This window comes from Narcine bancroftii, chromosome 5, assembly GCF_036971445.1.
Source record: "Narcine bancroftii isolate sNarBan1 chromosome 5, sNarBan1.hap1, whole genome shotgun sequence".
Taxonomy (NCBI): Eukaryota; Metazoa; Chordata; class Chondrichthyes; order Torpediniformes; family Narcinidae; genus Narcine; species Narcine bancroftii.
The window spans coordinates 143474752-143499013 of NC_091473.1; the positions used below are offsets into that span (position 1 = coordinate 143474752).

General features: G+C 41.1%; 1 protein-coding gene across 4 annotated transcripts in view; it reads right to left on the reverse strand.

Annotated features, from left to right (window-relative positions):
• Positions 1-24262, reverse strand: part of zzz3 (zinc finger, ZZ-type containing 3) — a 162131-nt gene that overhangs the window by 15097 nt on the left and 122772 nt on the right. For all 4 annotated transcript variants that reach the window (XM_069939306.1, XM_069939303.1, XM_069939305.1 and 1 more), the window contains 7 exons: positions 18883-19021; positions 17271-17418; positions 15937-16067; positions 15151-15222; positions 11701-11802; positions 9382-9477; positions 3931-4083 (listed from right to left, as the gene is read on the reverse strand). In XM_069939306.1, coding sequence (XP_069795407.1) covers positions 3931-4083; positions 9382-9477; positions 11701-11802; positions 15151-15222; positions 15937-16067; positions 17271-17418; positions 18883-19021 — 841 coding nt within the window. The remainder of the gene's footprint in view (positions 1-3930; positions 4084-9381; positions 9478-11700; positions 11803-15150; positions 15223-15936; positions 16068-17270; positions 17419-18882; positions 19022-24262) is intronic.

A 24262-nucleotide genomic window follows, 5' to 3' on the forward strand; every position in this document is an offset into this window, starting at 1 on the left:
ACCCATGCAGACACGGGGAGAACGTACAAACTCCTTACAGACAGTGCGGGGTTCAAACCCCAGTCCCGATTGCTGCACTGTCGAAGCATTGCGCCAACCATGCTGTTTTTAAAAAATGTTTAAATTTAGACACACAGCACAGTAATGGGTCATTTCAGCCCACGAGTCAGCGCTATCCAATTACACCCCATTAACCTATACTCCTGGTACATTTTGAACAGTGGGAGGGAACCAGAGCCAGAGAAACAGCACAAGATTCAACCCTGGTCCGGTCCCGATTGCTGGTGGTGTAACGGCGTTACACTAACCAGGCAAGTTTTTTCAATAGAGAAAAGTGGGTGCCTAGTACAGGATCATGGGTTGGTGGTGGAAGCAAATGCAATACTAGTATTTAAAAAGCTTCAAGATAGAAAGATAGACACTTGAATATATAGGATGTAATGGGATATGTATCATGTGCAGGCAGCAGAGCTTTGGTTAAATATGGCATGTTTTAATGCAGACATGGTGGGTTAAAGGGTCTGTTCCTGTGCTGTACTGTTTTATATTCAATCTGTCTGAGAGGGCAAACAGGGTCATGATTTAATATCTCATCCAAAAATGGCAAACTTCTGATGAAGAAGCAGCTCCTCACCATTACTCTCATGTCAGTGAAGAATTTGACCTCTGAATTTGGACCAAAATCTTCATTTTCTGTCTGCTGCTGCCAAGTGAAGCCACGGCTACATGACGTGTATCATGACTGCAATAAGGAATCACGGAGAATTTGTCAATATTTGCAGAACATAAGAGCCTTTAATGTAAGGAACTTTCCAAGATGCTTTGCAGATGGGCATAAGGATAGCAGATGGGATAAAGGTTTGGGGGTTGACGGTAGGGAGGGGGGGGGTCGAGTGAGATGGAGCCTGTGATTGAAGCCATCCTTTAATGAGCTGAATTAAGATGAGGTTCGTACTTAATGCACAGGGTGGAAACTTGGGAAAGGAGGATCAAGATGAAATGAAGGTGGGAATGCAGAAGAGGATGAAACCAGATAAAGTGCGTTCAAAAGGAGGAGATAGTGCACTGAACTCAGAGGAGAATTGGGCAACACGGGCCGAAATGGTCTGATAATGCTATACAATTAAATTTTTTTAAAGTTATGGTATGGAGGGTGCCCAGTGCTAATATTTAGTATTTTTTCTTGGCAATAGGTAAAAGCTCCGTGTGTCTTCGCGCTGGAGATTGGACCTCCAAATTGGGAAAGGCTACGTGTGTCTTGGAGCTGGATACTGGACCTTCAGGGGTTAAAGGTAAAGTCCAATTGTGACCGAACCGGTGCGGACTCGAAAGGCCGACGTGGCCTGTTTCCGCTCCGTAAATGGTTATATGGTTAATATCTAGGAATGTGTCAAAATTTGCAGAGAACTACATCAGGATTTCTCACAGAAACCAAGCACATCACTAAAATCAATGTCGGCATGCGGTCTTTACTGCATGTGCAGTCTTTTGCTGCAAAATGTTCAAATTTACCTCTGAAAATATTCCTGAAATTATTTAATGTACTTCTCATTTGATTGCCAAAATAGAGAAATGGCAAAACAAAATCATCCATTAACAGACCAACATACAAAGTACCAAACCACTTGTCGTGTTTAGAGCATGGTCGGTCCACAGCTGGGCCATGAGAAGCAGAAGAAAGAAAAGGCACACAGATGTTCAATAATCTCAAGTTGAGAGGGCACGGGAGTGGAACAGACATGAAGTTTAACAGCGATATTTGAGCAGTTCGATAGCTGTCCTGCAATGTGCATAATCAGTGGTCAGAGACACTAATGGATCTTTATCCAGGCGGGAGAGACACCATTCTTGGGGAGAAGGCAGAAAGAGGAGAAGAAAATGTTTTAAATTCTTAGTGACAAAATGCTGAGATAAAGGAGTTGATTCCTGCCAAAATTCAAAGCTTTCATCCTTCAAAGGAGAAAATCAAAGTGCAGCAAAGTACAGAAACACCTAACAATTTATCGTTTTTTAACACAAAGGACTTGAGTAAAGAATTATGGTTGTGTCCATTTATAATCACCGTAAATCAAAAGATATGTTAAAGACAGCCAATGAGATTGGACCAAAGAGAATGAAACAGCTTACTCTTTGGCACTGATAACAGCCTCAGGAAGTTCAGTAAACAGACGAAGCTTTGACATCAATGTGTCACTTAATCGCTGAGGAACAGAAATACAAAAAAAATTACACTAAACAGAGTTTGTATCTTTCGTTAAAGAATTGAAGACTCTGAATAAAGTGACAAGCAAATTATTTCTTCATTGATTTTGGGCTGAATTGGCTTGAAAAGACGATTTAATGAAACAAACTAGCAACGATAAACTCACAAAACACACAAGAGGGAGCATTGTGTCTGATTACAGACTGGGTAAATGTGATGCAGATTCACTGGTGCCAATATTGAAGAATAGTGACAAGGCTGGCTTCTGTTAAAGGGAATATTTCAACAGAGAGTGTAAAATATAAACTGAAAAATGATGATAAACTCACTAATCGGACAAAGAAACGTTATTTACAATTTTCAGTAAAATCATTAATATAAAATATTAGCATTTAGAGTTAGAAAAAAACCCTTTGCCATAAGAAATATGGGAGTAGAAAGTGCATTATATGCATGAATGCACATACACACACTCATGCAGAGCCTTGAATACATACTCATTCAAAAACATGCACCCGCAAGATTATACTGAAGTATTCATTGTGCTTGTGTTAAGTTTTAAAAATCAGTTTCATATCCACATGCTACACATTTTGATGTTTCAGAGATTGTATAGCACCACTCAATCTGGAATTCGTAGCATTGCTAAACCTTCCCCCCCCCCCCCCCATCTCCCCTTTGGCTTTACTCTTTTTCACAATATTGACTTCACAAAACTCACCCTTTCAAGGGATTTCAAGATTAACTGACAAATGGTCAAGCCCATATATTTAAGACAGGTAGAAGAAAGGAGTAACGGCCACATTCCTCAGAGAGTTTTGCTCAACTTATCGTACTCTCAAAAACCTTGAAAAGGTCAAATATTTGTCTTTGAAGTGCATGATTACATAGATTTGAAAGGCAGAGCATCAAAGGAATATTAAATATCTTCTTTTCTCAATAGTAATTCAGTCTCAGATAAATGTGCCAGTCAAGGAGTCTAAATATGAGACAAGAAACAACAATCCATATTTAATACAATCTTTGGGGATTTAAATTAGTGGGATTTTGAGAATCACTTCCCAAAAATGAATATGCCTGCTGGGTATGTCTGAATGATTTACTGTCATGAACACAAGGTCAATGTCCAGAGGGGATGAAAGCCTGACTTGCTGCAACTCCCCAACTACATAAAATATATTAACAACAATTTAAATACATGTAAAAACATATAAGGAAGAGAAAAATAAATAATAACCTTATATCCATGTTCTGGTTACCCTATTTACAATTGGGCTCATCATTCAATACTTTGTAATATGGCAGAGTGTACCTAAAGTGCACTTCATTGCATGTTGCTGGGTGATTTGTACCTCTTCATCTTTATCCTGTGAAGGCAGCTGCTCGCCCTCAACCTTTCCATTTTATTCAACAAAATCACTGAATTAACTAGGCAAGCTCCCTGTATGAAGAACAAATCTCTCCCTATTGAGGAAATACATATCCTTGTAAAATCAACCAACTCCTCTGGCCCAAAGGTTTGAAACTCAACCTATGAAATCATATTCTTCCAAGTTATACTGGGAGAGATTGCAGCAAAATTAAAATTGGTCAAGGAAAGGTATGGTTAATCTCACCATTCACTCAGGTCTTCAGTTATAGTTACAGGTTGAAGGGAAAGGTCTAAAGAAGGGGATAAACTGAGATGCTTTGCTCCAGGCGTTTCTGGCCATTTCAGAGGGACTTACTGAGATCTCATCAGCGGCTGCATCAAGCTGACTGCTATAAAAGCTGCTCCTGTCATCTTCATCATCCATGTAGACTGGAGGCTCGTGTGACGTCATGAAGGTGGATGGCCGTAAGAGGTGCTTGTTGAGAGGGTGCTGGCGCTTGCTTGACGTCTAAAATTTTGGAGAAAGAAAAGCTAACAAATTTAGTCTCACTTATTTGCCATGTTGTATCTACAGAATAACCCAAGAGATAAGATACCACAAACGGTAATGCTGGAACAAGAACAGAAAATGCTGGAGGTGCTCAACAGGTGGACCTGCTATTTCTCAAGCACAAGCCCTTCTGCTTCAGACCCTCATTAAACTGCATTCCACAGAACTCCAGCTAACCTGCCCAGCAATTCCTGGATGTTCTGCTCGTTACTTTACATTGTTGATCTCTAAATATCAAACTAATTAACCTCAAAGTCTGGGATTCATGATTGTGCTGTACCTCAAAGTGTCACTATGCAGTGAAGAGCATTTGAAGTTCAATCTCCCTTGTTGCGCAAGCCAATGTGACAAGAAGTCTGCACTCAGTGAATGAATTGGAACCCGAGTAATCTTTTATTGGCAGCCACACGCAGAGGGAATTAACAGGGAGAATGCTCTGCTGTTCGTTGAATTGTGCCTTGGTATTTCTTTAAGATCCACCAAGGTACAAAGCAGAAAATATTAACTTGAGACACAATCTCTCCAACATTCCATCGCTCCTACAGTACAACTCTAGAGCATTAGATTAACAGGTTCAAATCCTATGGTCCTTGCGTTCTTGACAGAGCAAGAGTGAATCACTTGAACTAAGGGAAAAACGTGACTGTAAATGGATTGGTAATGAGAAAATATCCCTGAGTGGAAACACTACTATTAGAATACACTCTTGGTCAGCCAAAACCAGACTAAACCGATCACTATGACTGCATAGATTGCAACAACCTTCAAGAAAACATTAATCTTCATTTTAATTATCCTTCACATTTTTTCTCTTTAACTGCTGGAGCTATTTTGTGAGAACAGAGACTATATTAATGAACAGGAAAATATGATTGACATATTGTATAAGGAGAGCAACGGATGGGAGAGAAATGATTTTAAAAAAACCCAGATGTTGTATTGGGTAAAGATGACCAAGTGTTTTGCAAATGCATAAAGAAATCAAAATATAGTTTTATATACTATGCAGATATTCTCAGAGGCTATTTCTTTTATGAAGGAGAAAAATGGGTGGGTGGGGGTGGAATCCTCTACAACATCTACTTTGCGGCAGCGCAACACTGGATAAATCGTCATGCAGAAGATGCTTGGTTGACATGAGGCTTCTTTGACATAAGTTGCTTGGAGTTCATTTAATAGTGACCCATTCTGGGCACACAACATCTCCTCACTTGTCAGGAAGTTACAAAAGTGACTGCACTTCCTGAGAAGACTGAAGCGGGTGAGGCTGCCGGCCACCATCCTGTCAACTTTCTACAGGAGTTCCATTGAGGGTGTCCTGGCCGGCTGCATCCAGTGTGGCACAGTTGGTGCAGAGAAATGGATTGGTGGTCAATCCACAGGACCATGAGAGCGGCAGCGAGGATCACTGGAGTCTCCATAAGAGTAAAAGGTACTCTTATGGAATTCATGCTCTATCAGAAGATAACCGGGCTTGCACCATTTTTTGACATCGCTTCCTTAAGCACCCTTTAAATTTCTCAGAAACTCATTAATTGAGCCAGTGCAGCTTCACTAAATGTAACTAATTTAGCGCAATTTAAGTTAATTCTACTCAAATTTTTTAATTGAATTTGTCTGAAGTACAGAAAACAAATAACCAATATTAAGCAAATCACAGAGTGAAGTACATATTCTACCCATTCAATACAGGCGTCAAACTTCCTGCAACAGTGGAATTCGGCAGGCACTGATGTATACTGACTTTATATTAGAACATCAGGATGTCTGATTTTCCTTAAATATTCATGCTACTGTCACTGTGAAAGAATCTCAGGGTTGTACAGAATCTCATGTATGTATTGACAATAAAATTTGAATTTGTCCACTGTATTTAGCTTATGAACAAATCTCTGATGCCATGTAAAAGTCCAGAAAAATCTTAGTTACCTGCAGTTACATCCATTCTGAATTGTGTCCATAATTTTAGATACAGCAGGATTCAAGTTACTACTACTGATATCCCCTGGCAATTTCTAAACTATTCTTAGTGAGACTTGCTTTTCTATTTTACCGATCATTAGACCTGTTGCATCAAAATTTACAACACTCCACCACTCTTGGTGTCATTAATAAAGGTTTAAGGAAATAAAATTAAATGTACAATTTCTTCTTGAGACACTGCTGATTAGCCGGTTTTATACCAGTTTTTATAACCTTATAACCACTTACAGCACAGAACAGGCCAGTTCGGCCCTACTAGTCCATGCCGTAGCAAATCCCCACCCTCCTAGTCCCACTGACCAGCACCCGGTCCATACCCCTCCAGTCCTCTCCTCTCCATGTAACGATCCAGTCTTTCCTTAAATGTAACCAATGATCCCACCTCGACCACGTCTGCCGGAAGCTCATTCCACATCCCCACCACCCTCTGCGTAAAGAAATTTCCCCTCATGTTCCCCTTATAATTTCCCCCCTTCAATCTTAAACCATGCCCTCTAGTTTGAATCTCCCCCTTTCTTAATTGAAAAAGCCTATCCACGTTTACTCTGTCTGTCCCTTTTAAAATCTTAAACACCTCTATCAAGTCCCCTCTCAATCTTCTACGCTCCAGAGAAAAAATCTCCAGTCTGCACAACCTTTCCCTGTAACTCAGACCCTGAAATCCTGTCAACATTCTCGTGAACCTTCTCTGCACTCTCTCTTTACTGGGCTTGTGCTGGAAATACTCAGGAATTTGACAATATGCCATCATCATTATGGCTGCATTGTGTATAGTTTTGGGTGATTTCAGGTCAGAATTATTTAATCAGACTTGCAGCCAACCACAACCAACTGCACATTTTTGGTGGGTGTTATCCATTGTTTCCACTTTGCAGATCTTTCCTTATAGACTGTGAATTTAATTTAATTTCGACATACATCATGGTAACAAGCCCTTCCAGCCCACAAGCCCATGCCGCCCAAATACCCCAATCAGCCTACTACACCCGAAGGAAACCCATGCAGACATAGGGAGAGCGTACTGTGACAGATAATGTTATATTTTATCTTGTATATAGATATGTTTTAAAGATAAATAGTGGCAGGTTTATTAGTGTAGGTCACAAACAAACACTTCAAAACAGATTTATTTTGAAATGCCAGAGCTCTGCTCAAGTCAGACAATTCAGGCTCCGAGTGCCTTTGCAAAAACTTTGAAGAGTGCCAATAGAGACTTGACAAGTAGGCGTTAATTGGATATGCTGTGGAATAATGGATTATTGTTTTGGAAAGCACAGACTCAGAAGACAGGGTCCAGTGCCGCAGTCTGAGTCCAGTTTGCTGTTCTAAGAGGGTCATGTGGTTTTCTCACAGAGAGAGAGAGAATTCAGTTCTACCGTCAGCAGCAGCAGCTGGGACTAGAACAGGACAAGCTGACAAGCTTGTGGAAAAACCCTATTTTGAAGACGGGTTGTGAGTTCTTAGTTCAGCCTGGTCAAAGGCCTTGTGGTCCATACGAGAGGAGATGGCTGGCTGTATAATGTTTCACTTGAAGTAAGGGAAACAGAAGAGGAATTCTGTGGTGATCTGGAAAACCCCGGTGGGGAAATTTCTTCAGCAAGACCCTGAAGTGGCTGATCAGAAGGAATCAGTTGTGGGTGTCCAATGAGCAACAAATCTCTCTCTGAAAACTGACAAGAACCTTCCTGAGTGGTAAACATTTACCTTTCAAGCACCAAAGCCTGGTGAATTTCACAAATGTTAAATTCTGTGCACAGTATAAGAATTGCCTGCAAACAGTGAACTTGGAGGAGTGAGATTGGACTGTGAATCAAAGAACTTCTCTGAACATCATATACATGTGTGCTTAGAATTAGAAGGGCGTTAAGTTAATAGCAATAAGTTAAAGTTTGATCCTGTGTTTATGTTTAAAGATAATTAAAAGCAATTTTTGTTGAAGTAACTATTTGTCTTGGTGAATTTCTATTGCTGCTGGGCTTTGGGGTCCTCTGGGCTCATAACAGTATTTGAACCTGTAATAGCGTTGTGTTTACCGGTGCCACCCTGTGTATTTCTACTTTGCAAGTAACAATCCTTTTGAAAATCTCTAACAGTTAAGCCTCCAACTTCCCAGAACCAAATAGCTGAATTATTTTTTTTAAAACTGATTTCTGGTACTTTTTGCTAATTAGAGTACATTTATGTAACTTCACTGTTACAGTGAGTGTATGAGTCGATCCTTTTGAACAGGCAACATTTACAATGAGAGGACGGCTTGAGGGTAATGAGTTTGCCACCACCATTCCTGGTGACTGCAGCATTTTGTTTGGTTCCCTGAATCCACAATGACCACAGTGCCTCTTCAATTATATTATAACGAACATAACCAATGCTGTAGCACGAAGACCCATAAAAGTTCAAACAATGTTTAAATAAAGAATTACTGATTATTATCTCAACCAGAAACCATCTTAAATATTTTATAATCAAAAAGTAAGGCTTTCATAAATAAAATGTCAAATTTTGAATACATCTTTGAGATTGAGCACCTGCCATGTATCAGGTTAATGACTGTACCATTTGTCAGCGGCTGGCTCCTCCATTCAGTTTTTGTACTCACATACTTTGGAAGGAACACAAAGTTCATGCACAAGAGAGAGGGGAGCTTTGGTTGATAGTTATTCTGCTGAGTTTTCCATTCCAGTGTCACTTCACCTCGTGAATAGAATATTGACAGACAATGCTTCAAACCTGAATTGTGTAAGTGTCCCGCCAATCAAGAAATGACAGCAACATCTCTGGAGGCTCCTATTGCCCAGCCAACCTTGGGTCTGCAGAACTAAGTTTAGAAGCTAGGAAAGGGGAAGGAAGTTGGGAGGGGATCTTATTGCAAGTTATGGGGGAAGGGGGGGCATAGAGAAGGCGAATAGTATCATTCTCCTAGGGTAGGAGAATTTTAGATGCATAACTATGAGGTGGGGGGAGGGGGAGTGGGATTTAGAAGGGACACGAGGGTAGTGGACATAAGGACCGAGCAAAGTGCTAGCTTCCTTTAATTTTAACTATATGGATGGGAGGGGATAAGAGGGGTATCAGACTAATGTGGGCAAGTGAGACGAAAGCAGAGGAGGGCATGTGATTTGGCCTGGACAAGCTGGGCCAGTTTATGTGCTGTAAGACTTGAAGTTGCGGTGTCAAATTAACCTTTTAAGAAAAGAAAAACACACAAATAAATGGGAAGAGAGAACTATCCTCATGTTTTTTATGTTTTGTATTAACACACAACCACAATACCTTTTTTGAATGCAGGTCCACGTTTGGAGTTCTGCCTGGAATAGGGATCCCAGCTTTAGCCAATTTAATAAAATATTTCTGCACCCTGCTAGCAACCTGGATGATAAGAAAGAGGAGTTCGTTTAGTATCAATGCAGAGTTAGGATCACAAAAAGAAAAAAAATGAGAGCAATGGGTCAGGCCTGGCTACTCATTAAGCTCTGCATTCACACTTTTCCATACAACGCAAGATGCTCCCCCCTCACTCCACCACATGCAAAAACACCAGAATGCAACATTCATAAGGGACAAGTTACATTTACATAACACCTTTCACATCCTTCACAGCCAGAAAATTTATCAACAAATAATCTATTGCAATACAGAAAAATGTAATTTAAATGCAATAAAGTTGCACGATATAGATAATGAACAGATTAATGAAGGGTTCCGGCCCAAAATGTTGGTTATATATCTTTGTTTCCTACGAATGCTGCATGACCTGCTGAGTTTGTCCAGCTCTTTTGTGTATTAATTCAATTAATTGTTGTTGGTGTGTCTTATGTACCTGTATGGCTGAAGCAAATAAGAATTTCGCTCCATCTGCATATTGTATATGACAACAAACTCTCATATCTACTTCATAAATCTGACGGTTAAGTTGACATTGGCCAGGGAGAAGTGGGGGGGGGGGGGGGGGGGAAGAAATTTCCCCAGCTCTTCCTCGATATATAACCATCCATCCAAAATACCTCATCTATGGATCTAGTTATAAACTAAATAATTCTTTTGTTTCAGTAACAAAGGTGGGCATAAACGCAACAGAGGTGGAGTGATGGGTGGTGGGGTGGGGGGGGGGGGGAGATTGTAGAAGCGGAGAATGTAAAAGCAGAGAACACTGAATGTGAAGGTAAGATCCATGGAGGCAGCCTCCATAGTCTTTGAAAGAGAATTCGTTGGAAACAGCGAGCCCATTAGGGTTCTTCAAACATTCACCAATTTTCCCAGTTCCATAATCGCAGATTCATCTTTAACTAATTTCAATTTCTTGATGGCATTTGAATTCACAATCTCTCGGACAATCAACCCTGGTATCGAGCACTTATGGGGATTTGGAAAAAAATGGCAGTGCCATCGGAGCTGCTGCAATGGCAGCACTGGTGTGGACTTGCAATGATCAGAGTCACACCGCTCCTGTGGGGTCCAACTGCCGTGTCTGACTGCTATCAGCTCTGTACAGGATTTAAACAGCCTGTTAAAGGAGCCAACAGTGGTTTTATTTAAAATTCTGCAACCGCAGGGTCTGCGTCCAAGATGGCGGCACCTATGACCTACAGCAGCCATGAGGGGTTTCAAACTCCGGGGAACCGGAGGTCTAGCATAGGGCACCACAAAATGGGGAGAGCAACACCCCTCCACCCCAACCCACTCCCATCTGAGAAGCAAAGGAAACGACTCACAGGACGGTGACCATGGTGGCAGACCCGTGAGGGGTTCTGTGGCTGAGGAACACACAAGTGGAGGAAAGAAACCCATGCAGGCTGTGGGCTGCTGGATACTGAGGTCAAAGGACTCACACCAAGTGGCAGAATGCTGGAGACTGGATGAAGGGGTACCAAGTATTGGAACCAGGACGCGAGAAGATGCAAGGCCGTTGAAGGGCTCCTGATCATATCAGAGGTTCATATCTGGAGCTCAGGTTTGGACTGGATTCCGTGTGGCTGCGTGAGCACTAGAGGCGAATCCACGGACACTTGGAGACTCGGGGGGCGGTGGGGGGGAAGACTCTCTTTTGCTTCTCTTTCTCTGACTGTAAGAGGTTCTTCAGGCAATTTCTGCCGATTGCAAATCCGTCTGCTTTACAGCAGGACAAAGGCAAATTCATGTAATATGACACTTTTATTACATGATAATAAATTGAATCTTGATCTTGGTAGATGCAGGATAAGTGAATTTTCCAGTTGCTTAAGATTGTGTGTGTTGTATGACTGGCGAACAAATGACAAGGCACACTAATTTTAAACTTCTGTATTTTTTAGCTATTTATTTTCTGCAATTTTTTTTTGCCAGTTGCTTGAATTCCAGATAATCGGGGTTTTACTGCACTTTAACTATTATGTTACTACATCTGAGATGAATCACTACACCTAGTGTAGTTACCAACTTGAAAGACCATACTATGTGCAACTTTGCAAACAATGAAGGTAAAACGCTGGACACTCTGTGATAAACTATTTGATGTGTGCGATAAGTAACATTTATTAACACATAATAAATCGTTATGTACCATGACACATGTTCAATTAAGCTTGTAATAAAGCTACATAGCAATTGAATTACCTGCTTGGCTGTTCGGTTGCCCAGTTTGTCTGCTATCTTCTGCCAGCGTCGTGTTTCTACTTCTTCCGGGGGATACTTAAGCAGCAATTCTTCTAATCTTTTCTTTAAAAGTAAAAAGTTACTGCATGAATATTCCTTTTGACTTGCACTGTCAAAAAGGACAATCAAAAAATTGGAAGTGTGCTATAGATCCCGTAATGTTCTGAATGAGACATGAGCAAATTTATGTGCCATAGGCCATAGGGAAACATGGGTTGAGGTGATGTTGCTAACATTTGGAGCAGAGCAGAGGGAGGACTTAATTCAGGTGTATAATGTAAAAGTAGGACAAGTTGGAAGGACCTGCTCCCCTGAGCAGGTAGAAAGATTGGTAGAAGTCATTGGTAGAAAGATTAGTGGACAGAAGAGAAACGTTTTATCCAGAGGGTGGGAGGGATTTGGAAAGTACAGTGTACAAAGAATGATAATGGTAGAAATTATGATTGAACTTCAATTGCGTTTGGATGTGTACTTGAAGACCTATAGGCTTTAGTGCTGGGTAAATACAATGAGGTTTTGCTCTTCCTCAATCAGCTGAATTGCCAGTTTTCAGGATCTGGTTTCACAGTCAAGGCCAGCATGTATTGCCCATCCCTTAGTGCCCTTGGGATGGATTACTGCTGTAATCCTTTGAGGCAGATCCTCCAACAAAGAATTCCAGGATTTAGATTCAGTATTTCAAACAAGGGACGAGATGTGACTTGGAGCAACAGCGGCATTCCCATGCACCTGGTGTCCTTGATCTTCATGGTACAGAGCCTGCGGTAAAGATTGATGGACAAATCTAGGTTGAGTAACATGGTGAATTTTGTAGATGGTGGTAGAGGGAATGAAAGTCTAGGGTGTTGAGCCTGTGGAATTTGTGGAGGCCAGGTCATTGAGTGTATAGAGCACAGAGATTGATAAGTACTTGAAAAGCTAGGGCATCAAAGCCTATGGGGAGAAGTCCAGGCAGTGGGGACGAGTGGGAAAATGGATCAGCTCACGTGTAAATGTCGGGCAGACTGCAGTGGGGACGAGTGGGAAAATGGATCAGCTCACGTGTAAATGTCGGGCAGACTCGATGGAATGAAGAGCCTATTTCTTATGCTCTTATCAACTGGGCTGCTTTGCGAGTTGCTAGAACTGTGCTTGCTCTGGCAATGGGTGATTATTTCATCATACTCCTGACACACTTTATAGTTGGTGAAAATACAAGATATCCAGCCTCTGACATGCTTTTGCAACCACAGGATTTAGGTGGCCACTCTGGTTAAGATTCTGGTTAATGGTAAGCCTTTTTTAAAAAAAATGAGACACAGCGCAGTAACAGGCCATTTCAGCCCACAAGCCCGTACAGCTCAATTACTCCCAATTAACCTACAACTGTGGGAGAAAACTGGAGCCCCCAAGGAAAACCCATGCGGAGATGGGGGAGAATATACAAACTCCTTACAGACAGCGTGGGATTTGAACCCAAGTCCTGATCGCCGGTGCTACACTATCTGTGCCGCCCTTTCCACGCTGTCCATCCCACCAAAATGTTGCCTTTTTCATTGTGGAGGATTTGCTCCATAGAATGTCCAGGAATGTGAGTGGACTCTTTTGGAGATCATTATTTGTTGGCACTAATTATGGCTCAGATGCTTGCACGTCTCAGTCTTGCCATGAACTGTCTCATTTGCTAAGAGGTTGCAAATGAAACTGAACATTGTGCAATCACCAATAAATATTCCCAGATTACTTCCGGACCGTACAATCTCACAAAAGATGTTTCTGGCCCTGAAACGTTGACTGCCTTTTGCTTTCCATGCATGGTGCATGACCCGCTGAGTTTCTCCAGCACTTCTATGTACTGCAAAAGAAACTGAATGAAGTCCATTTTTACACAAAATAAAGGGAGATATTGCAATAAAATTGACCTTTTTGGTGAAAGAATAAATTTAACAAATAAGCTTAACAAAGGGATGTAATTGCCTTCTAACGCCGACCTTCTTTTAATGTAGTAAGATAGTAACTAATACCACAAATAATGTAAATACGCCAAGAGTAAGGACACCCTGACATTTCCCAACCATCTGCAGTTACCAAAAGGGAACATGTCGTGTAAATACAAATATCCTTTAAGTGCTGGAGAAACTCAACAGGTCCCGCAGCATCCATACGAGACAAAGATATGTAACCAACGTTTCAGGTCTGTGCCCCTCGTCAAGGTAAAGAGATCAGACACAGAGTGTTGGTTATATATCTTGCTTTCTATGGACAATGTAGGACCTGCCGAGTTTCTCTAGCACTTTTGTGTGAAACTCATGTGAAACTCGTAGGGTCTCATGCTTTGAGTGGGGCTCAGTGTAGAGAACGAGTTACTAAACTCTTTGTACCCCTCATTCCTGCTAGCATTATCAAAGTTGAATAAAGAAACTGTTGTATGCTTAATTGGTTCTGCTGACTTTCACTCTAATGTCAGAAAATCTATGGAATAGGCTCACCAGACAGAACAATGAATAAAGAGTTATGAACTTCCTGGTGAGCCCACATTGAGAATATTGTGTTCAATTCTGGTCACTTCATTACAGGAAGGATGTGGAAGCTATGGAGAGGGTGTAGAGGAGATTCACCAGGATGTTGCATGGATTGGAAAATGTGTCTTATGAGACAAGGTTAGCAGAGCTAGGGCTTTTCTCTTTGAAGTGAAGAAGGATGAGAGGTGACCGAATGGAGGCCTACAGGACTATGAAAGGCACAGATAAGGTAGACAGCCAGCACCTTTTTCCCAGGGTGGGAATAAATACCAGATGATATCTGCATAAAGAGAAGGGAGGAAGGTTTAGGGGAGACATCAAAAGTTTTTTTTTTATATCAACGCAGAGAGTAGTGGGTGCCTGGAATGCATTGCCATGAGTGGTGGTGGAGGCTGGAACAATAGGTACATTGAAGAGACTTTTAAGACAGACAACATGGATAAAATAAAAATAGAGGGTTATGAAGTAGGGAGAGTTTAGGTTGTTTTAAAATGTATATATAGGTAGGCACAACATCATGGGCCGAAGAGCCTGCTCTATGTTGTAATGTTCTATCAGATGAGACTTGGGCTTTGAAACAAGGTTGGAATGATTCATGCAGTTAAGATGAGATGATGTGAAACAAGGAAGTCTGCACATGCTGTGGTTGTAGTTAATACACAAAAGTGCTGGAGAAACTCAGCAGGTCCTACAGTGTCCATAGAAAGCAAGATATATAACCCACACTTTGTGCCTGATCCCTTTACCTTGACGAGGGTCACAGACCTGAAACATGGGCTACATATCTTATGGATGCTGCAGGACCTGCTGAGTTTCTCCAGCACTTGAAGGATGAGATGATGACGGATCTTTTTTGTTTTAGCCCTTGTAGCTTTAGATGGATTCTGTGCTGTGTAAACAGAAAACTTACCTGCTCCTCCACGCTCCATAGCTGGTTAAATGTTTCTGACTTGGAGTCCGCAGATATCCTTCCTCGTATTACCTACAAATGTTTACACCAGAAAAAAAATGAAAATCTCTACAAAATAAAGATTTGAGAATAATCAGTTTCATTTTCAAAATCTGCTTGGTAAAGTCACAGTAATTAATCCGACACACACCTCCGTACAAATTATTGTGAAGCACATGGGACCATCCCCCAATGCTCCTCTGCCCCCACTGAGCCCACAGATTTAATTGCTGCAAGAATCAGCCTTCCACAAATTACATGAAGCTAATTTAAACAATATTTCCCATATTTAAAAACAATACCATGTGGCTATTTTGTCCAAAATGGATGACCAGACCTAGAAGTCAACATGGCAAAATTCTGCCAATTGCACACCAATGTTCACAGAAAGTATATTCTCTCATTCCCACTTCAGTTATGCGCTTGCTTGTAAAGATCACCTTAGCTCACAGTCCACATCAGCTTGAAAAGGTTTTATTTTCGTTACACATTGCAATTTTGGTTTTGTAAATGAATCATGTTAGCAGGGGTTAAAAAAAAAAAAACCAGAGAAGCCAACAAATGTGGAGCTTTGGTTTAATAAGGGAAAAATGGTCAACATGAACCCAACATCCAATTTACACACAGCATAGGTTTCACGCAGTTCAAGTCCATAAACCACTTGTACCTGTGCTATACTTGCATTGAATTAAAACTATGAAAGAACATTAATTAATTTCACAACATTTTTTGAAGCATTTTCATCACCTGGGCACGAGTGTTTGAAGTCATTGCCTCAGGCGCATCACTCGAAGGCAACACTGAAGTGTAAAAGGACGAAGATGATGACACTGCATCCTTCTTGAAATCCATGGGACTTTTTGGTCTCAGAGGCAATCCTAATACAGACGAGAACACGTTGAGATATTCAACAAAAGTTGAGGAAAGACTAAACCAAACACAGTTTTCAAAAGACAATGGGATACTTACATTTGAAAAGGACACTTTAGATCTTTTTGAGCTGCAGGGAAAAAAAGCAGGGGAATGGCACTGTGGACATCTCTTTGAAAGACCCTCCCCAGCCATCTTCAACCCTCTCCAATTTGCCTACCACCACAACACTTCCTTGGCAGATGCCATTTCCCTGAACCCACTCTCAGCCCTGGAATATCTGGACAACAAGATCACCCATGTCAGATTGTTACCTTTTGATTACAGCTCCTCCTACCACACAATACTGCCAAATAAATTCATCCCCAGCTCCATGCCCTACACCTCAGCACCCCCTTCTGCAAATGGATCGCATGACTTCCTATCCTCCAGGCGGCAGTCATTCAGGTCTGGTGACAGCCCATCTTCCACCATCATCCTCCATACCGGGGCCCCGCAACCTGCTCCAGACCAGTCACGTCTACAAGATAGCCAAGAAAGCATACCAATGCCACTACTTCCTCAGAAGCCTGACTTTGGTGCATCACCTCCACTCCTCAATTACATCTACAGGTGCACCATTCCACCCAAAAATACAAAGAGAGTTCTGAACACAGCTCAGACCAGCACACAAACCCCCTTCCACCGACCCCATCTACACTTTCCGCTGACTTAGAAAACCAGCCAACGTATTAAAAGAATCATCCCACCCAAGCCTCATTCTCTTTACCCACTTCTCGTCAGGAAGATGATTTAGGAGTTCACAATTACGCACCACCAGATTCAAGAACAGTTTCTTTCCTGCCGTTATCAGACTCCTGAATGAACCTCTCATGAGTAAAATGATGTTGCCTTTGCCCTGCTTTAACTGGCCTCCCTCTGTAACCCTGTTCTGTGTTTTTACTGTTGTTCTATGTAAGGGCTGACTTGCTGGACTATTCATAAACAAACCTTTCACTAGTTCAGTACATGTGATGATAAACCTGAACATGCTTTATGAGCAAAATTGCCTCTCTTACTGTTGCAAGATTTAGAGATCATAACATAATTCTACAAAAGAAAATAACCTTCAGAGGAAAAATTTAGAAATTTAATAGAATTTTAATCTACATTTTAATAAGGGCTCACAGCAAAGTGGATTGTATGGATAAAAGAATGGGAATACACTGTACCTTTGTCAAAGATAAGTTTTAACCTCCGTGTATTATGTTTCTTATTTCTGTACTCCTTTTCAAAATTTCCAATTCCAGATGTATAATGATCCCATGGAATCTGAGGCAGCTGAACCACTCTTTGTGGGCATGGAAGCCCCATGTCAACCTACATTAATAGGAAATTTTCATCAGTTAAAAAAAATCTATCCTCATCAGATGCACATGCTCAGAAACACCCAAGATTACATTTTAAAAATTTGAGGGACCATCAAAATAATAGGAGGAAATTAAGATTTTTTTTTGGAGCTGACAAATATGATCCAAAATGCCTGAAAAGTTGATAGAAGCAAATTCAGCAGTAGTTATCACAGGAACTTTATTTAAATAGAAAATCCAGGGTTAGAAAAAGAAAGCGTGACTCACTGGAGGCCAACACTAACTGGCCTGGTATTGTGCCAATAGGTTATCTGAAATTAAGTGTCTTAGAAGAGTTTTACAGAATGGAAACAGGCCCTTCAGCGCAACTTGTCCAAGCCAATTCAGCGGTGTCCCCAAGTGTCCAATTTGTCTGCATTCTGCCCATGTTCCTCACAACCTTTCCTATTCACGAACTTGGATACATGTCTCTTAAGTTTTGTAATCCAACCTGTCTCTCCAACTCTCCTCTGTGCCAATAGGATGCCTCTCAGGCCCCCTTTAAATCTTTCCCCTCACACCTTAAATCTATGTCCGACCCTGGACAAAAAGACAATGACTATTTATCTTATCTATCCCCCCTCGTGATTTTATAAAACCTCCATCAGGTTTCTCCCCCACTCAATCTAATGCATTCCGGGGAGAAAAGTCCCAGCTTCTTATAGTCCCTCTCCTTATAATTTAAGTTCACCAGTCCATGTAACATTCTTGTCTAATTGGCCCTGTCAGGTGCTATAGGACTCTTCAGCATTTCCTAACGTGCTGCAAATTTTCTGGCTCGCAGCCCTTGATTGGACATCGGGGTGTAGATTATGCAGTGGCTCCAGAATTCAATACATCTGTACCAGAAACTGCCATGTTGTTGTAAAAACTGAGGTTGCTCACTCGAACCTTCCAAGGAACAAGCTCCACAATTTCTACTTGGTTCGCCTCTGGACCCAAGTAACGCAGCTGATTTGAAGTGAAATACTGCCGGTGGTGTGCATGTCACAAAGTCCCCAGTGGACCTCCTCTTGCCAATCAACCACTTGCTCATTACAATGCTCATTACAATTCAGCCGCGCTTCAAAAATGCTGTAATACTCTAAGAAAGATTTCCACCAATTTCCAGTAACAGATTACAACTTCCTCTGTATCCCAAACTCCTTGTGTGCAATTAAGCACTGACAAAGAACTTTCCACTTTCTTCCACGCTACGTGTTCTCAAATAGCTTGGAGATAATGAGAATGAAACAAAAGTAAGTGAGGATTTTACTTAATGAATAACACCGATATCCAAAATATATCTGCAAAGAAAAAATTGGAAATTTAATTAAAAAAATTAAGAGAAAAGTTGCTAGACAAGTAACAATAAGATGAAATTATTCTTGCTACCTTTGAAATGAACATTAAAGCCTCTCCACTTTTTTTTATTTTGAGCATGGTTACGATCTACCTTCTTTTGGAGATTTTCTACAAATGTTATGGGTTCCTTCAGTCCTTCCTTCTGACATTTGCTTAAACATTCCAGATCTTGAATTGCCTGAGCCCGCTGGGCTTCTAAAACAGCAATGGTCTGTAGCAGCCTCTGGTAACTAGATAAAATAGAATATAAAACAGAGCATTATGATATTATGCTGAATACGACAAATGTTATACATAGGGAAGCATTAGAAATATGACCAGCGGTTTAAATATGTGCTTTCATAAACAAAAAGACAAAATTTTAACATCTTGTTACCACGTAAAATCTCATTACACAGCTTGGATCTCTCTAGTTTGGCATTTACTCCAACATTGCAGGTAACATTCAGTTTGCATATGAAGAAGGAACACACAGGGCCAAGATCACTAGAATGAACATCAGTGGTTCAAGAGGAGAGTTCCCCATCAACCTATCTTGGAAAATTAGTCCTGGCCTTGCCAGTGATGGCACAACCCTATAAAAGGATTTAAATGACAACACCTGATCCACATTGTACTTCCTCCATGGTTAATAAACCCTTCTTAAATTGAGGAGAGAAATCACCTGTGGGGTGGACGAAATAAAGGCTTGATTTTCTTGGTGCTATTCATCGTGGTATTCAACCAAAATTTTGATACTTCAACATCGATGATAAATTGTACCCCCACTTCAAGTCAAGCTCATTGTCATCCGACTGTACAAGTATGCAAATCATCTCCAAAATATTACAGCTGCTGAATAGGTTTTGATTAGACACATGTATAAATCTTGCCCAAATACCAGGCCAATCAACTCTTCTTTTATTTCCCATGCAAACTTTAGCACTTGAATGGGAGGTTTTTCTCCTGATTGCATCAATAACCTAGACCAGTCATTCTCAACCCTGTAGTACTTTGCTCAAAGTTTATGGGCCCCCTTCCTTGTGAAGCAATCAGGTTTTAGTAGGTTTCTTCTCTCCCCTACCAACTACATAATTTTTAAAAATGTTTTCAGTCTTTAAATGTGTTGTCCCCCCCGCCCACCCCCGTAGAGAATGGTTGACCTTGACGATGTAAAACCTCATTCCTCCATTAAATGATGTCCTCTAAATATTTTAAAGGCAGCCAAGACAATTTCAGCTCACTTTGTCTTTCGCTTTCTTTGGACTCAAAGACATTCACAAATATCTTCACATAGAGAGTGGTGGAGGTGTGACACGAGCTTCCAGCTGAAGTGGTGAATGCAGGGTCAATTTTAAATTTAAGAGGAATTTGGACAGGTACATGAATGGGAGAGGTATGGAGGGCTATGGAATGGGTGCAGGTCAGTGGGACTGGGCAAAAAAAAACGGTTCAGCACAGACGAGAAGGGCCGAGGTCTGTTTCTGTGCTGTAATGTTCTACGGTTCTATATCTCACAAACCCCCCCCGCCAGAACCCAGCAACTGTGGGGGATTAGTAGATGCCAGATAAGTGAATGCCGGTTACTTGAGATTATGTATTGCATGGATTGGCAAGCTAACCGCTGGGTGGGAGGGGGGGGATGCCAATTTTAAACTTTTGTATTTTTTACCTATTTATTTTCTGCAATTTTTTAGCTGGTTGCATGAATTCCGGATAATGGAGGTTTTATTATATAATGCTTCTGAGAAGAATGAAGAAAAGGGGCAGCATGGTCGGGCACAGCAGTTAGTGCAGCACCTTGACAGCACAGCAATTAGTGCAGCATAGCGGTTAGTGCAGCACCTTGACAGCATAGCGATTGTGACTGAGGCTCGAATCCCACGCTGTCTGTAAGAAGTTTGTACCTTCCCCCCGTGTCTGTATGAGCTTTCTCCAGGAGTTCCGGTTTCCACCCTCCATTTAAAACATACCGGACATTTTACGTCAATTGGGTGGGATGGGATCGTGGGCCAAAACAGCCTGTAACTGTGCTGCATGTCTAAATTAAATAATCTAAAAAAAATTGTAAAGGGTGACATTACAGGGTGGCACCAGGGTTTTAAATGATGACGAAAGGCTTGCCTGGTTACAGTGAAGTGCTTGGGGTGAGACTAATTGGATGGTGCTTTCAAACAAACATGAGCATATTGAGCTGAATTATCTCTGTCCATGCTGTGCAATGTGCAATTCAAAAGATAAACAAACCAGACGATTCTGATTAGGGATTGAATATTTTGTGCTTGAGATGCATTGTGGAATATAGATTAAAGACTGACGGATGAGAGAAAATCTCTAGCAACAGTTAATGACTTTCCCAACAAGACCTTTTGTTACCTTCAGTTAAGTAGAGAAACTGCTTCATGAAGGAAATGTATATAAATTTATTTCTAGAATGTATTTTTTTACTGACGAATGAAGGCCCAAAGCCACGCTTGCATAAATCTAGAGTGAGATGGAAGTCAGATTCAGCCATAAAAGTTGATGAATAACTCAAGGAAGTTTGTTGGCTACTATCAATGCCAGGTATAGATTGGTTCACTACAATTTTCTCCATCAGCTGTACCTCACCCCACAGAAATTACATCAATATAAACCCCAGTTGTCAGAGATGTGCTTTAGATTTAGGTGTGGTATAGGGGTTGGTTCTTTCTTACACTTTACCTGGCTCTACATGAAGGTGAGACCCTTCTGGTATGACCTTTGAGACATCCTAAGATCACAGAAGTCACCTTCTCAGTAGACCCAGAGCTTTGTCTACTGGGGAACTTGACGAGTAGTGGTAGATTGATAACTAATTTCCATATTGAATTCACAGAAATTGCCTTATGTGAGTCAGGAAATTTACAGCCGTAACATGGAAATCTGATTCCCCGCTCCTCATTGATAGGTGGTCTTCGGGCCTCCAGGGTAGTGATCTCAGGATTGCTTCCCATGCCACGTGCTGGAGAGGTTAAAAGTAGGAAGATAAGAAGACTGTAGACATGGTGTAGTAGGGAGGGCTTCAGATTTCTAGATCATTGGACTCTGTTTCAGGGAAGGTGAGATCTGTATAACCATATAACAATTACATAACATAAACAGGCCAGTCTGACCCTCCTATCCATGCCGAAAGCCTACTCCCACCTAGTCCCATTGACCCACATGCTGCCCATAACCCACCATATCTCTCTCATCCATATACCTATTCAACTTTTCCTTAAATATTAAAATCGAACCCGCATCTACCACTTCAGCCGGAAGCTCATACCACACTTGCATCACCCTCTGAGTGAAGAAATTCCCCCTCATGTTTCCCCTAAACTTTTTCTCCTTCAATCTCAATCCATGTCCTCTTGTTTGAATCTCCCCTACTCTCAATGGAAAAAGCCTGACCACATTGACTCTATCTGTCCCTCTCATAATTTAAATACCTCTATCAAATCACCCCTCAATCTTCTACGCTCCAGGGAATAAAGTCCCAGCCTATTCAACCTTTCCCTGTAATTCGAATCCTGAAACCCAGGCAACATTCTTGTAAATCTCCTCTGCATGCTTTCTATTTGGTGACCAAAACAGCACACAATATTGCAAATTTGGCCTCACCAATGCCTTATACAACTTCAACATGACACCCCAACTCCTGTATTCAATCCTCTGATTAATGAAGGCCAACATACTCAACCGAGAATTGTGTACCAGAATTCCTAAATCCCTTTGTTCGACTGCACTCCTCATTGTCTATTATTTATCGTGTATGACATTTACTGATCAGTCCTACCAAAATGCAGCACCTCACATTTATCAGTATTAAATTCCATCTGCCATCTTTCAGCCACTCTTCCAACTGTCCTGTAACCCACTGCAAGCTTTAATAATCTTCACTGTCCACAACACCACCAATCTTCGTTTCATCTGCATATTTACCACCTAGATCATTAATATATATGACAAACAACAACGGACCCAGTACGAATCCCTGAGGCACTCCACTGGTTACCAGCCTCCAATTTGACAAACAATTTTCCATCACTACTCTCTGGCATCTCCCATCCAACCATTGTTGAATCCATTTCACTACTTCAACATTTAATGTATAATGCGGAACCTTATCAAAGACATTACTAAGTCCATAAGGACAACATTCACAGCCTTCCCCTGATCAACCTTCTTAGTAACCTCCTCAAAAAACTATAAGATTTGTTAAATGTGATTGAACATGTACAAAACCACGTTGACTACTCCTAATCAATCCCTGTCTTTCCAAATAATTGTATATACCATCTTGAAGAACACTCTCCATTAATTTACCCACCACCCATGTCAGACTCACAGGCCTATAATTACCAGGTTTACTTTTGGAGCCTTTTTTTCAATGGCAGAACAACAGGAGCCACCCTCCAATCCTCTGGCACATTCCCTGTGGCCAGTGATATTTTAAATATTTCTGTCAGCACCCCCACTATTGGTACACTAACCTCCTTCAGGGTCCTAGGGAAGACCTTGTCAGGATCCAGAGATTTATCCACCTTTATTCTCTTTAAAACAGCCAGTACTACCTCCTCATTAATCTGTATATCATCCATGAGCTCACTACCAGATTTCCTTACTTCACCTGGCTCAATATTTCTTTCCTTAGTGAATACTGAAGAAAAGCAATCATTTAAAATTTCCCCCATCTCCACCGACTCCTCACAGAGCCGACTCTCTGATGCTCAATGGGCCCAATTTTGTACCTCACTATTCTTTTACTTTTAATGTACCGGTAGAAACACTTTGGATTTACCTTTTCCTTGCCTGTCAAACCAGCCTCACATTTCCTTTTAGCCTTTCTAATTTCTTTCTTTAGTTTTTTTTTTAAACACTCCTTGTATTCTTCACCTCAACCCTTCCCTGCTGCCTATACCTGTGGTACACATCCCTCTTCCTCCGATCCAAATTCCCAATGTCCTATGAAAACCAAGGTTCCCTATATTTTCCAATTTTTCCTTTAACTCTCACAGGGACAGACCAACTCTCTACTCTCAAAGTTTCCCCTTGGAATATCCAGCATTTATCTGCTACATCCTTCCCTGAAAACAAACTATCCCAATCCACACCCGCTAAATCCTTTTGCATATCCTCAAAGTTTGCTTTATTCCAATCAAGAATCTCAACCTTATGCCCACCCTTATCCTTCTCCATTGTTAACCTAAAACCAAGAGCATTTTGTGTCCCCAACACAAATCTCTGTCATCTGGATCTATTTTGTTCCTAATAGGAGATCCAATACTGCCCCCTCTCTAGTCAATTCTTCTATGTATTGATTTAGAAAACTTTCCTGAACACATTTGACAAACTCCAACCCATCCAGCCCTTCACTATGGATGTCTCAGTCAATGTATGGAAAGTTAAAATCTCCTATAATCATCACCTTATGTTTATTACACATACATGCTATCTCCATACAAATTAGTTCCTCCAATTCCTTCAAT